General features: G+C 39.7%; 1 protein-coding gene across 1 annotated transcript in view; it reads left to right on the forward strand.

The window, feature by feature from the left end:
• Nucleotides 1–15,679, forward strand: part of LOC140190799 (calcium-binding protein 7) — a 72,743-nt gene that overhangs the window by 28,926 nt on the left and 28,138 nt on the right. The window contains exon 3 of the mRNA XM_072247649.1: nucleotides 13,076–13,188. Coding sequence (XP_072103750.1) covers nucleotides 13,076–13,188 — 113 coding nt within the window. The remainder of the gene's footprint in view (nucleotides 1–13,075; nucleotides 13,189–15,679) is intronic.

The raw sequence follows: 15,679 nt of genomic DNA on the forward strand, positions 1-15,679 counted from the left end.
ATAATCCTGCCTACGTATCTATTATGAGGCATAATTATGGAAAATAGTAACTCCGTGTAATTCACAACTATGGTAACTGAGGAACAAATATTGTATCATAAAATGTGGATTTAAAGACAATCTGGAGAAAATGGCCCTGAATTTTCTTGATTAGGAATGGGGCCTGCTGCTGTCTTTGAAACAAACTATCAGTCTGTGCAATGAGTATTTTCCTTCAATACTGAAGCTGCAGCATTACAAAAGAATTTTCACACACTTTACACTAGAAAGTAAGTACAGTCTATTTAATTTTAAACATCATACAATGCTATTCACAGTAAAGCAACATGGAAATAGGCCTTTCAGTACAAATAGCCCATGTTGCCCACAGTCCCCGCCAAACTAGTCCAATATGCTCACATTCAGCCGATATTGCTCTAAACCTGTCCTATGTACTTACCCAAATGTCTTCCACACAGATCAGAACTGACACCATTTACTTTTGAGCTAAAATACAAAAACTAAATCTTCAAAATATTAAAAATATTTTATTTCAACGCATGCACGTTAAAATATTCATTAGAAAGAATTATAAAACACAAAATTAAATTTTTAGGTTTAGTTTGCTAAGCAGAAAATTCTGTTTCAGCATGTCATTAAAATTGCGCATAGACCTGGTATAACAAACTAAAGGATTTTCAGGATTTTTGAGCACAGTACTAATTATAAAGTAGTTTAAATTGACATAACTCCGGATGATTTCCCTTGACTGGGCTGGAGAAGGCAGCAAACATCAGAGCGTGCGGAGCAGTAGTGAGTCGCTGTCAGCAATTCTGGGACTAATATATTAAACTATGCTGGAAATCCCCAAGTTGCTGACAGTTTCATGGTGCAACGGAGGCAAATGAGAGCAGCTATCCACCTCGTTACTACAGCATAAATCTAGGTTAATGGTATGAGAACTTTTGAAGTGGGGTAGTTAAGTGAAGAACTGGATGGGATTCGGGAGGGGCTCTAGACTGTGGGGTTAAAGCAGCTGAAGACTCAATTCATTGAGGTACAGAGTACAAAACACAAGCCAGTTAAAGGAACAAAAGGCGCTGAATTGAGGGCATAGCTGGAGGAATCAAGGTCAGAGATGGGTCTGGAGATGAAGACTTTAAATACAATAGAAATCCATCACATAAAAGAATTTGACACGGATTAAAATAAGAGAAGCTACAGTACAGTACAGTGTGTTGGCTCGTAGCCAAGTGGTTAAGGCGTTCATCTAGTGATTTGAAGGTCGTGAGTTCGAGCCCCAACCGAGGCAGCATTGGTGTCCTTGAGCAAGGCACTTAATCACACAATGCTCTGCGACGACACTGGTGCCAAGCTGTATGGGTCCTCACGTCCTTCCCTTGGACAACATCGGTGGCGTGGAGAGGGGAGACTTGCAGCATGGGCAACTGCTGGTCTTCCATACAACCTTGTCCAGGCCTGCACCCTAGAAACTTTCCAAGGTGCAAATCCATGGTCTCATGAGACTAATGGATGCCTATAAAACAGTACTGTGCAAAAGTCTCAGGCTTGTACTTTTGCACAGTACTGTAGTAATTTTATGCATTGTATTGAACTGCTGCCAGAAAATAAAACAAATTTCGTGACATGTAAGTGATGATAAACCTGATTCTGATAGGGGTCTCCATTGTGGATTGAGAGTGGGAAGGGGGGCAGGGAGAGGGGAATCGTGGTTGGGAAAGGGGGAAGGGAGAGGGGAGAGAGCGGGTAGCACCAGAGAGACATTCTGTAATGATCGGTAAACTAACTGATTGGAATCAAATGACCTTTCTTGGTGTCTCGTAGGTTTGGTGTGTCTGCACCTGTGCCACCCCCTGCCATTGGCACCCCTTCTCCGCCACATGTCCCACATCCCTCCCATGGCAACGCAACCTCACCAATCTCAACATTCTTTGCTCCTGTCAGATTTACAAACTCACTTCCTGCTCCATGTTCACAAATGCAATTTTACCTCATTCAGTTCATTTTACCTATCAAGTGGTAACATTATCATTGATCATAAAGGAAAAGTAAAAGGATTTACAAAGATCCTGGTGTTCTATCAGAACTCTAAACTGGATCATTTAGCCTCAATTCATCTACCCAGATCAAGAGAGAATTGTATAAGATATGGTATTTTCTAAAGTTGGAAAAGTTGTTGGTCAGAACAGAGGAGCAGAACCTCTTCAAGGCAGGCATCCCTGGAAGAGAAGTTGTAATGAACGGCATAATAAATGAATATTTTAAAAAGTGCTGATGATTGAAATCTAAAATACTCAAATTTGGTCTCTTCATTTATGATAACTTATCTGTGGCAAGAAATTGCTGGAAATACTCAACAGGTCAGGCAGCATCTGTAGCAATTGCATCTTTCAAAGTTTCTCAGTTGTTTGGTGCTTAATAGACCAACACTTTGTATAGCTGATAAATGACACTTCAATGCTGCAACACTTTTGGCTTCAGTTCCATTCTACTCCTTACCTCTACAGTAACCCTTCTTTGCCAATGATGATAAGTAGGTATACATTCCTCCTTTTCCATAAAGTTCCTGAATAGAAATTTAATTTTACTCTTGATATTTTCCATTAATGACTTATTTCATTTTCTTTCCTTGTTACCCAGGCACATTTGCTTTCATCTATGTTAACACTTACATAGAAACATAGAAAATAGGTGCAGGAGTAGGCCATTCGGCCCTTTGAGCCTGCACCGCCATTCAGTATGATCATGGCTGATCATCCAACTCAGAACCCTGTACCAGCCTTCTCCCCATACCCCCTGATCCCTTTAGCCACAAGGGCCATATCTAACTCCCTCTTAAGTATAGCCAATGAACTGGCCTCAACTGTTTCCCGTGGCAGAGAATTCCACAGATTCACCACTCTCTGTGTGAAGAAGTTTTTCCTAATCTCGGTCCTAAAAGGCTTCCCCTTTATCCTCAAACTGTGACCACTCATTCTGGACTTCCCCAACATTGGGAATAATCATACTGCATCTAGCCTGTCCAATCCCTTTAGGATTTTATATGTTTCAATAAGATCCCCCCTCAATCTTCTAAATTCCAATGAGTATAAGCCTAGTCGATCCAGTCTTTCATCATATGAAAGTCCTGCCATCCCAGGAATCAATCTGGTGAACCTTCTTTGTACTCCCTCTATGGCAAGGATGTCTTTCCTCAGATTAGGGGACCAAAACTGCACACAATACTCCAGGTGTGGTCTCACCAAGGCCTTGTATAACTGCAGTAGTACCTCCCTGCTCCTGTATTCGAACCCTCTTGCTATGAATGCCAGCATACCATTCGCCTTCTTCACCGCCTGCTGTACCTGCATCCCCACTTTCAACGACTGGTGTATAATGACACCCAGGTCTTGTTGCACCTCCCCTTTTCCTAATCGGCCACCATTCAGATAATAATCTGTTTTCCTGTATTTGTTTAGTTCATAGTCTGAGCCGACGCCATCATCATAGTTTAACTAATTCTTTCCTCAGTGTCATCCATTGCCCTGTTACTGTTTTACCCTTTGATCTCCCTTTCTAACTTACTTCTATGTGGAGCTTTCTTCATTCGCTGAAATTAGATTTCACCTTCTTGAGTATTTTCATTCTTGATATTTTCTGACCTCTCTATAAGTATGTTAAATTGAATAATGTTTTGGTACTTTTAGATCAATAATCTTGTGTTTCCCAATTGTCCATTTGTCAGAACTATTCATCAGAACTCAATTTCTCAGTCTTATGTTTTCTACTTTTACTTGAGATTTACTGCATCTGCAGCTTATTGATTGCCAAAGGGTTCTATTCATACATAAACCTGTTATGGTCATGGAACACAGCCTGACTTTTCCTTCTCATGCATTATTTGTCAGGAGACTAAATAGGAACTGCTACCCCTAATATCCAAATTCAGCTCACATTTCTTGCCCGGACATCACAGGATCCGAAATGAATTGAGTTCATGTATCTGAAACTCAGCGCAAAAAATCACATTGATGATCATCAAAATTCATATTCTCCAAAGAAGTCAACTGATGTAGTTTATTTTGGATTCCAAGAGCAGTTTGGTGGTCTGGTTTGGAAGATATCTAACCCTCTCTCTGCCTTTGCCATCTATAATAGCAGACTATTTATTTCCTATGCAAAATGACTAAAATATAATAAGTCTTCTGTTTTGCAGTAGAGATGCCCCCTAATTTATTGAGCACAAAAAATATCACAATGCTATTGAATTTTGGAGAAGTGTACCAACTGGAATAATAAACCGTCTGCAAGAGAAGATGGTTCCTTTGGTATTTTTCTTCTCCCAATAAATCAAGGACCACATGGTTGTGGAGGATGGAAAATTCAGAGGCAAACAGAAACATCACTTGTGCTGTTCATTTCTGCTTGTTTCACATGAATTTCACGGTGCATCTGGGTCCTTCCTGATGGGATCGAAGGTTTGAATATCACACTCCAGCAGTGAGCAGAGAATGGATGCATGATCTCACTAGAAGTTCTGCTGTATCTCGTCACTAGAATGCCAAGGGTTTAGGTATAAAATCACTCAGTGCCTCTCTTGTACTGTCATGATCCCACCATTCTGAAGGGCCATTTAGTGCTTATCCTATCCTTTCCTTAGAAAGGGAAAACAAGCAATGTCTGCCCGGAGCAAAGGCAAAGTTCAGATTTGCAGGACAGTCCACTTATGATACTTTAGGTAAATATTTTGATTTATTGCTCTCCCCCAACACATCCGTCAACGTTAACAAAGCTTCCTCTTATACAGATGAAATTTCAACTATTACGGAACAGATTTACCAAGAGTTCTTTGAAATAACAAACGAAGCAAGCAAATTTGATTACATGTGAACTATGCCCTTAGACTTGAAGCTGTACATTTTGCCGTGCGGTACATGCTGCTGTGTAAAGGATCACTAGTAATTGCACCTGGTTGCTTGCATTGTAACATCTGTAAATTACCAATTAGTCATAGTGTGTGGCTCTATACCTGTATGAACTGGCTAGATGATTACTTCTTTGCAAGTTAAATCTACAATAAAATGGATAGCTTCTTTCATAATTGTCAATCTGCGGCAAAAAGAAAGTTCCTGCTCGGATTCCAACACATGTAATAAACATTTAACAATCAATTCAGCCAAAGATAAAGCAAATCAAATCTGGGCCCCTCTTCAAGGTCACTTTCAAAGACAGTTGAAGCTTCCGCTCAAATACAGATGATTTCATCATTTTATTTGTGAATTTGTACATGCTAGGAAAGATGTCTACGATGCTGTATTAAGCAGTTGGATGCTCTTTATCAGGCTACTCACTCAGTGACTGCTTCAACAGGTGCCTGCTGTACCTAATAAAGTGGCCATTGAGTATATGTGTCTTCTGCTGCTGTAGCCCGTCCACTTCAAGGTTCAATGTGTTGTGCATTCAGAGATGCTCTTCTGCACCCCACTGTTGTGATGCGTGGCTGTTTGCATTATCGTCGCCTTCCTGTCAGCTTGAACCAGTCCAGCCATTCTCCTCTGACCTCTCTGATTAACAAGGCGTTTTCACCCACAGAAATGCCGCTGGCTGGGTGTTCTTGTCTATCGCATCATTCTCTGTAAATTCCACAGACTGTTTTGTGCGTGAAAGTCCCGGGAGATCAGCAGTTTCTGAGATACTCCAACACCCCACCACCACCCCCGTCTGGCACCAATAATCATTTCACAGTAGAGGTCACTTAGAACACCTCTCTTCCCTATTCTGATGTTTGGTCTGAACAACAACTGAACCTCTTGACCAAGTCTGCATGCTTTTATGCACAGAGTTGCTGCTACATGATTGGCTGATTAGATATTTACATTAACAAGCAGAGGTACAGGTGTACCTAATAAAGTGTCCATTGAGTGTATTTCACATTCGGTAGATGATATTTTGAAGGGTGGTCCTTATTGGCAAGTGGGTAAAAACGGCAGCATATTTGTACAGCGTAAGGTCCAATGACCAGCTAATGAGATGACTAACTACTTAAAAGTTCGTTGACACAAAAAAGAGCTATTTGCCTGGAAACAGTTATTTATTTAACATTTAGCTTAACTGCAACGAGGGAGTTTAATTTAGCATGTAATTGGTCAGCAAGTCCTTCTATTAAAGCACCTCATTCAGTATTGAACTGAAGTAACAGTCTGAATTAAACTAAGTAATTGGATTCAACCAACCACCCTAGAGGCAAGTCTGGAATCATCTGAGGTGAGCTGAGACAATTGATACTGAGAAAATCAAATTTCCAGAAAATGTAATATGACAGAAACTTACAGCACACACAGAGTGGCCATTCAGTCTGCCTTGCTTCAGTCAAAGAAGTGGTTACATTTTATCCTGTGAAATAACGCACTTTGTAACGACTGATATGAAAAACAATTCCTGCCAACTCTGCAATAGTAGTGGGAAACAAAAGTTGCTCTGAATGTATCCGGAAATAAAAAACCAGAAACACTGAAAGAATTCAACCAATCAAAGGGAAAGCGGTTAATATTTCAGATCAGGGACCTTCCTTCAGAACTAAGGGGTTTCCAATGCCCAAACACCCTTTTAAATTTATTTGTGGTATTGACCGCCAACATTTTCAGTTAGTGTGATTGAAAAAATAATCTCCTTATCTCCCTTCTTCATCTCTGTCAATGATTGTGGATCGGTCAGTTCTTGTATTAATCCTTTTACAGAGAGAATATTGCTCCTCTATCTTCCTTATCAAAGCTCTCCAACTTGAAAATGACTGTCTGGCTTCTCATAACCTTCCTGCCCTTATTGTTAACTAAAATTTCTCATCCCTGTAGCATTCTGGAAAACCACCTCCATACTTTTTCCAAGGCCTTCTCATCATTCTTTATTATAGCTAAAGATTAGCCAGTTATTTACAATATTCTGCTTCTGTCTTTGTGTATACTGTATAATAACTCACCAGCTTGCTAAGCCACCTATATATAAGTGTATATGAACATCAAGGTCTGTCTGTTCAATTATAGTTTTCAGAATCTTGCTGGATTTTTTTTCCCCCTATAAGTCATTACTTCACGTCTCTATGTTAATCTCTATTTGCCACTTTTCTGCCCATCCTATCAAAGCTGTGATGAGCTCATCATTATTTACTACTTTCATATCATCTTCAAACTCTTTAAATGCAGCTTCCTGCACTTGGATTGAGGTGTTAATACAAATCGTGAAGTCTTGGACCCAAAACTGATCATTCACGAACATAATTGTCTGAAAACAAATTTATCTATCAACATCCTTCATTCCCTGTTAATTTTTCACCCATACTATGGTTTTCCCCTTATAATACAAATCTTCATCATTAGAATAAAACTTCTGTTGAATATCCTTTTAACCATTCACTGTACACCTATTGTACCATCTGATAAATCATCTGTTACCTTTCCAAAACATCCGATCAAGTTATTCAGCCACAGCTTGCTTCTTACCAGTCGATACTGCTCCTGTTTGATTGACCCTGATCATAATTCCAGCAATTTCCCTCTCACTGATGACTAGCTAACTGGCCGGCCGTTAACTTCTTTACCCATCTCCTTTCTTTGAATAATGACAGGACGCCAACAACTCTCTCACTCTCAGCGTCGTTTCCTGATCCAAACATTTTGACCTCTGCCTTTTTATTTCTGCCTCTTTATTTCTGCCTCTCCTTCTTTCATCTACTAGAGCTGCATGCCATAGAGATCAGGAGAGCACAGCTATTATTTTAATACATCTATTTTTACAATTTGTACTTTCTCCATAACCTCCCTTTTTAGTGCAATCTTCAGATAATCTGTTTCCTTTACTAAGGTGGGTGCAAAGTATTTATTTAACATTTCCACATCCTCTGCCTCCAAAAGGTGATTCACTTCCAGTCCTTAGCATGCTAGACACATCTAGCAGCTAACAGCTGACAATTTAATGTATAACTGTTTATAGCTTCCATTTAATTCTAAGTAATCCCTCTCTGCCACTGGTAATAATTTCTTTCAATTTCCTCCCTTCCCTAATGTTCCTGGATATTTTCTCTATCCCTTCAAAGGTATTTAATATCTTTTCCTAAGTATTGTCCCTGATACGACGTCAAAAGATTCAAAGTTTCAAAGTACATTTATTATCAAAGTATGTACACAAAATACAGCCCTAAAATTCGTCCTCCCGTAGGCAGCCACAAAACAAAGAAGCACGATGGAACCTGTTCAAGAAAATATCAAACACCCAATGTGCAAAAAAAGAACAAATTGCACAAACAGCAAAAACCAAGCAAACAACATATAGAAAATTAAATATTATATTAGTGGCATTCAGTTACATTCACTTTACCCTGTGATCCTATTTCCTGATCTACCTGTAATAAAATTCTTGACTGAAATTAGATATTTCATACTTGAGCAATTGTAACCTTTGCAATTTTTTGTTCTCTTCATTAGTTCTTTAAACTGAATAATGTATTGGTCGCATTCAGATAAGTTATTTGCCCCATGATATTTCCCAGGGTGAACACCTCTGTTCGATTGGAGACAAATTCTTCCACAAAAAATACTTTTATGTCTCCTTCTGATCATGGTAGTTATTTACTCAGCTAAATGAAGGTAGTAGAAGTTTCCAAATTTGCTACTCTTTTGTTTGCATGTCTTTCAAATCTGTCATCAAATGTTCTAGTTAATCACCCTCTCCCTAAAGTTCTATTAGAAGTCCTCCAATAATGAATTGAATTGAATTGACTTTATTGCTTACATCCTACACATTCATGAGGAGTAAAAATCTTTATGTTACATCTCCGTCTGAATTTGCAATGTGCAATTTATAGTAATTTGTAATAAATAGTATGTACAGTCAGATAAAGAACAGAACAGTCAATATAGCTTAGAAATACAATTGTGTCAGTGTGAATTAAAATTAATCAGTCTGAAGGCCTGGTGGAAGAAGCTATTCCAGAGCCTGTTGGTCCTGGCTTTTATGCTGCAGTACCGTTTCCCGGATAGTTGCAGCTGGAACAGTTTGTGGTTGGGGTGACTCGGGTCCCCAATGATCCTTCAGCCCCTTTTTATGCATCTGTCGCTGTAAATGTCCTGAATAGTGTGAAGTTCACGTCTACAGATGCGCTGGGCTGTCTGCAGCACTCTCTGCAGAGTCCTACGATTCCATGCAGTGGTACAGCCAGTCAGGATGCTCTCAATTGTGCCCCTGTAGAAAGTCCATAAGAATTCCTACTCCATTAGTATGGGATGTTCCACAAGAATAAATTAGTGTTTTATTTCTATTCTGAAATGTTCCAGCACCTATCCAATGAACTTCACTAATTCCCATGATGTTCATCTTTAGTCTTTCCATTTCATTTATCACATTGTCCAATCTTCCTGCTTGATATAGGGTTCTTACATTCCAAGTGGCAATAATTTTCTTTTGTGTTAGTTGAATTTTATGAGCAGTAGCTTGATGATGGTCGGGGATCCCCTGCTGCCCAGAATCAACCCTACCAAGTGAAGCATCTTCAGAATTGTCTTGAAGATCCTCTTGACGCTGTTGTTGTGTGATACATTTTCTGAGTTTGACCATGGTTTTCTTAGCAAATAGATTCTAGGAAACCTAGTATTTAGCAATGGTGGTTTGCTATTGCCTACTGTTGGGCAAGAAAACAGAAATTAAGAAAAACATTGAAGGTCCAAGTATTTTAAAATCTGAAGTTGATAATGCAATAAATAAGATGAAGAAAGGAAAGGCAGCAGGTCCTGATGAATTAGTAATAGAACAAATTATCGCCCTTGAAGATTATGGAATTGAAAAACTTACTGATTTAATCAGTGACATTTATGAGACTGGAATAATACCAGAAGAGATGAAAAAAATCAGTATTTATCACCCTTCCTAAGAAACCTGGAGCAATAGAATGTGAAGTTTAATGAGTCATATCACCAAGATACTTCTAAGAATTTTGATGACAAGAGCTAAAAGTAAGATACAAGCTGAAATAGGTAAAGCACAATGTGGTTTTGTGAAAGACAAAGGTACAAGAAACGCGATATTGATGTTAAAGATATTATCAGAACGAGATATTCAAGTGAAAAAAGATTTGTTTGTTTTATCGACTACACAAAAGCATTTGATAAAGTGAAGCACAATAAGTTATTTGAAATATTACAGAAAACTCTAGATCTAGATTCAAAAGACCTCCGCCTAATCAGAAATCTGAACTGGGAACAAACTACCGCTGTAAGTATAGATGGAGAAGTGAGTCAGTTTACAAATTCAGGAGAGACGTTAGACAAGGGTGTGTTTTCTCCCCTGATTTATTTAATGTATACAGAGAAACAATATTACAAAAAATAAGAGACATCTTGGGAATCAAAGTTGGCAGTGAAAACATCAATAATTTCAGATATGCAGATGACACTGTGTTAATTGCAAGTACGGAGGAAGAACCACAAAACTTAATTGATATAATTGTTGAAGAAAGTGCAAAAATGGGTCTATCTATCAATTGCAAAAGGACAATGTATGGTGATATCCAAAAAGAAGGAGAATCCTATCTGCAGGCTGAGAATAAACGGGGAAGACATAAAACAAGTACAGAATTTTTGCTACTTAGGAAGCTGGGTGACATCAGATGGCAGGTGCGACATAGACATCAAAAGAAGAATAGGGATGGCAAAGACACCTTTACGAGAATGAAGAGTATACTGACCAATACCAAACTAGGCATGACAACCTGCCTCAGAGTACTGAAATGTTATGTTTATCCAGTCAAAGCTCAAACTGGGCATGGCATCTGATGATGATGATGTAGAAAGTCCTCTGGATTTGGGGACCCATGCCAAACCATCTGAGTATGTACAGACCATGTGAGATCCTCGGTGATGTGTATGCCGAGAAACTTAAAGCTGTTCACCCTCTCAAACCTAGATCCATTGATGTCTATAGGGGTTGGCCTATCTCCATTCCTCCTGTAGTCCCCAACCAGCAACTTTGCTTTTGTGACATGGAGGGAGAGGTTGTTTTCTTGACACCACTGTGTCAGGGTGATGACTTCTTTTCTGTAGGCTGCCTTGTTATTATTTGAGATAAGGCCAATCAGTTTAGTATTGTCAGCAAATTTAATTAGCAGGTTGGAGCTGTAGCTGGCAACATAGATAGATAGATAGATATACTTTATTGATCCCGAGGGAAATTGGGTGTTCTATCTATCTATCTATTTAAGCCTGGAGGGAATTGTGGTGTTCAATGCTGAACTGTAGTCCAGGAACAACATTCTCACATAAACATCCTTCTTCTCCAGATGTGTAAGGAAGGTGTGTAGAGCTGTGGCTATTGCGTCATCTGTCGATCGGTTGAGGCGGTAGGCGAATTGTAGGGGGTCCAGTGTGGGTGGCAGCAAGCTGCAGGTGTAGTCCTTGACCAGCCTCTCAAAGCATCTTCCTATTGTTGAGGTGATTGCGACAGGACGCCAGTCATTCAGACACGTTACCTGGGTCTTTTTCGGTACAGGAACAATGGTGGATGTTTTGAAGCAGGAGGGAACTCTCACTGGGAGAGGGAAAGATTAAAAATGTCTGTAAACACACCTGCCACTCATACTGCGCACATCCTGAGTACTCGCCCTGTAGCAGATCTCCCTCTGTTCTTGTGCTCAAACCAAATTCTCTCTGTCTGGAAGAGTGACATCAGCCTTAACCCAAACTGCCAGAGCCCCTCCTCCTTTTCCTTTTATATCATTCTGGAGTACTAAAAATCCATTAAAAACAGGCAAAACACCGTGGATTGTGGAAATGTGAAATCAAAGTAGAAAATTCTTAAAGTGCTTATTGAGTCAAGGAGTATCGGTGGACTTAGAAGCAAAGTTCAAAGTTAATTTATCAAGTTGATCATTGCATTAGAATTGGAAGAAGATGATTATGTTTGAGATGCAAGAAAGGAGAGAGAGAAGATTGTTATGGCAGACAGGAGAGGTTAAAGGACAAGGAGTGATAGCACAAGATGAGTTTGGAATGGGTGACTTGGGAAGGATCAGAATTTGCGCTGCTGTAGTAGGGGGGCACGAGTCAGCAGCAAAGGAGATGGACAAATTAATATTATGAATCCATTCCTGATCTTGTTTGACCCATGTTTCTGCTGCAAACACGTCATAATTCCTTGCAGCAATTTGTGCGTGCAGCTCACTAACCCTATTAGCTACGCCACAGACTTTGATGTTCAGAAAATTTAATATACTGTCACTTTTCCTTTTGCCCTTTATTTGGGATGCTTCAGCTTTGCAATATCTCGAGTTTTGTTGCTGTTATATATCATTCTAACGTGATCTTCTGTGTTCTGGTTACCCCTGCCTATTCCCTGCAAAATTAGTTGAAACTCTTCCCCAGCCTCTGCTTAAGACATTAGTTACCGCGTGCAAGTTACTAAATTGTATTTTACAGAAATGCAAGGGAGTTAAGGTCCCTTGTTAAGCCACATAAAAATGAAGGATGCTTATGTTACTAATATTGTAGCTACTACATTCCAAAGACATACAGGTTAAAAGTCAAGATTCGGGATTGCTTAATGTCATTTCCAGTACGTAAATGTAGAAGAGAACAAAATAATTGTTACTCTGGATCCAATACAGCACAAAAATAAAACACAATAAATAAGAAACACAGTAATTTTTATAAATATAAATACATAAGATAGTTTATATACATAGATCGATTGTATGTCCATACAGTGTCTCCATTTTATATTCAACTCTTCCCCATGAGCCTGGAGAGTGCACACAGGCCAAACCTCTTCTCCCGCTCACTTTGCTGAGCCCAGAAGGTCCTGGTAGCTTCTAGTTATCCTTCATAATCCACCATGATATAATTTGAACTAAGGGATCTGGATTGTTAGCCAAGGTCTCTGAGCTACTAGTCCAGCAACTTCACTGCTCTATGTTTGGGAGTCAAATACGCTGCTTATTTTCAAAACAGAACCATATCCATCATTATTATTCACAAAAATGCTGAAGCATGATTCATGTCATTATTCTGACTGGATTTCGAAAATTCAAAGCTAACGGGATGTATTATCTTTTTAGGTGATGGGCAGGTGGACTTTGAAGAGTTTGTGACTCTGCTAGGGCCCAAGCTGTCATCAGCTGCAATTCCAGAAAAATTCCACGGGACCGAGTTTGATAATGTTTTTTGGAAGGTAAGGCACTCATGGGGTGTGGGGGTAGGGGTGCAGGGGAACGGCAAGTATCCCAAGAAACATAAGCAATTTTCTGCAACAAAAATCACTCCTCGAGTTCACTTGTTCTTGCATTGAAATAAGAAGTATTTTTCATACATTGGTCCTGAAAAGTTACCCTGGGATACTGATAGCTGTCCCAAAGTTCAAAGCAAATTTATTATCAAAGTACATATATGTCACCATGTACAATCCTGAGATTAATTTTCTTGCAGGCATATACAATAAATCTATAATAGAAGAATAACCATAATAGAATCAATGAAAGACTGCATCAACTTGGGTGTTGAACCAATGTGCAAAAGACAACAAATTGTGGAAATACATAAATATATATATATATATATATCAAGAACATGGGATGAAGAGTCCTTGAAAGTGAGTCCATAGATTTTGGGAATATTTCAATGATGGGCCATGTGAAATTGAGTAAAGTCTCCCCCTTTGGTTCAAGAGCCTGATGGTTGAGGGGAAAATAACAATTTTCCTGAACCTTTTGGTGTGAGTCCCGAGGTTCCTGTACATTCTTCCTGCTGCCAGCAGTGAGAAGAGAGCATGTCCTGGGCGGTGGGGGTCCCTGATGATAGATGCTGCTTTCCTGCAACGGCGTTTCATGCAGAAGTTCTCAGTGGTGGAGAGGGCTTTACTCATGGCGGACTGGGCTGTATCCACTAATTTTTTGTAGAATTTTACATTCAAGGGCATTGCAGTTTCCATACCAGGCTGTGATGCAGTCAGTCTATATACTCTCCAATACATCTCTATAGAAGTTTATCAAAGTTTTTAGATGTCACGCCGAATCTTCGCAAACTCCTAAGGAAGTAGAGGCGCTGCTGCGCTTTCTTCATAATTGCATTGATGTGCTGGGCCCAGGACGGGTCCTCTGAAATAGTACCAGCGAGGAAGATAAAGTTGCTGACTCCCTCCACCTCTGATGAGGACTTGCTCATGGACCTCTTGTTTCCTCCTCAGGAAGTCAATAATCAGCTCCTTGTTCTTGATGGTATTGAGTAAGAGGTTGTTGTTGTGGCACTACTCAATCAGATTTTCAGTCTCTCCCCTTGTTCATCAGTCACTGAAAGCAAGCATACAGGTACAGCAGGCAGTGAAGAAAGCTAATGGCATGCTGGCCTTCATAACAAGGGGAGTTGAGTATAGGAGCAAAGAGGTCCTTCTGCAGTTGTACAGGGCCCTGGTGAGACTACATCTGGAGTATTGGATACAGTTTTGGTCTTCAAATTTGAGGAAGGACATTCTAGCTATTGAGGGAGTGCAGCGTAGGTTCACGAGGTTAATTCCTGGGATGGTGGGACTGTCATTTGTTGAAAGATTGGAGCGACTGGCCTTGTACACACTGGAATTTAGAAGGATGAGAGGGGATCTGATTGAAACATATAAGATTATTAAGGAGTTAGACACGCTAGAGGCAGGAAACATGTTCCCGATGTTGGGGGAGTCCAGAACCAGAGGCCACAGTTTAAGAATTAGGGGTAGACAATTTAGAACGGAGTTGAGGAAAATCTTTTTCACACAGAGAGTTGTGGATCTGTGGAATGCTCTGCCTCAGAAGGCAATGGAGGCCAATTCTCTGGATTCTTTCAAGAAAGAGTTAGATAGAGCTCTTAAAGATAGCGGAGTCAAGGGATATGGGGAGAAGGCAGGAAAAGGGTACTGATTGTGGATGATCAGCCATGATAGTGAATGGTGGTACTGGCTTGAAGGGCTGAATGACCTACTCCTGCACCCATTGTCTATACTGATTTGTCACCCCGTTTGATTTGGGCTATGACAGTGGTGTCAGCAGCAAACTTGAATATGGCATAGGAGCTGTGCTTAGCCACACAATCATAAGTTCTAATGTATTTATCCAAAATTTATTCCTCCGTTACTTTAATATGGCCATTTTCTGCTGATAAATCAACTACATTCTTATAAGTGTTCACAATTTTGCTACTGTCTTCAATATGCAGTGTCATCATTTCTAATCAACATAGTGGTTAACAAATAGTTCTAACATTTACAATGCTTCAAAATCTCGCTGTTGAGTTGCCAAGGATTCAGATTTCCCTTAAATTGACTCAGAAACTGCAAAATAGCTACTTTATTTCCCCGAGCATGTGTAAACATTTTCCAATGGTAATATCATGCATTATGTATGATTCTGTAGTTAATCCAACAATTGGCATGGGATCTAACAGCAAAAGTTTAATAAGCTTCCCTCCAAAGTGGTCCGGACAGTACTATTTCCCTTTCTAAACTAAATGTTTTGCTGGGCTAGGTATTCCCTGTTCCCCAGGAGCCAATATTGGTTCTGCAATTTCACACTCTCCACCTCTCCTCTGCTCTCAAACTTCCGATTCTTTCAAAAAGCATTTATCTAAGAACTCTTGAGGAAATGTAGCTGCTATCTACTTGAACCCTCTCAGTAGATAAAAATAGATACTATTCCCTT

The sequence above is a fragment of the Mobula birostris genome, chromosome 31 (assembly GCF_030028105.1).
Source record: "Mobula birostris isolate sMobBir1 chromosome 31, sMobBir1.hap1, whole genome shotgun sequence".
NCBI classification, from domain to species: Eukaryota; Metazoa; Chordata; class Chondrichthyes; order Myliobatiformes; family Myliobatidae; genus Mobula; species Mobula birostris.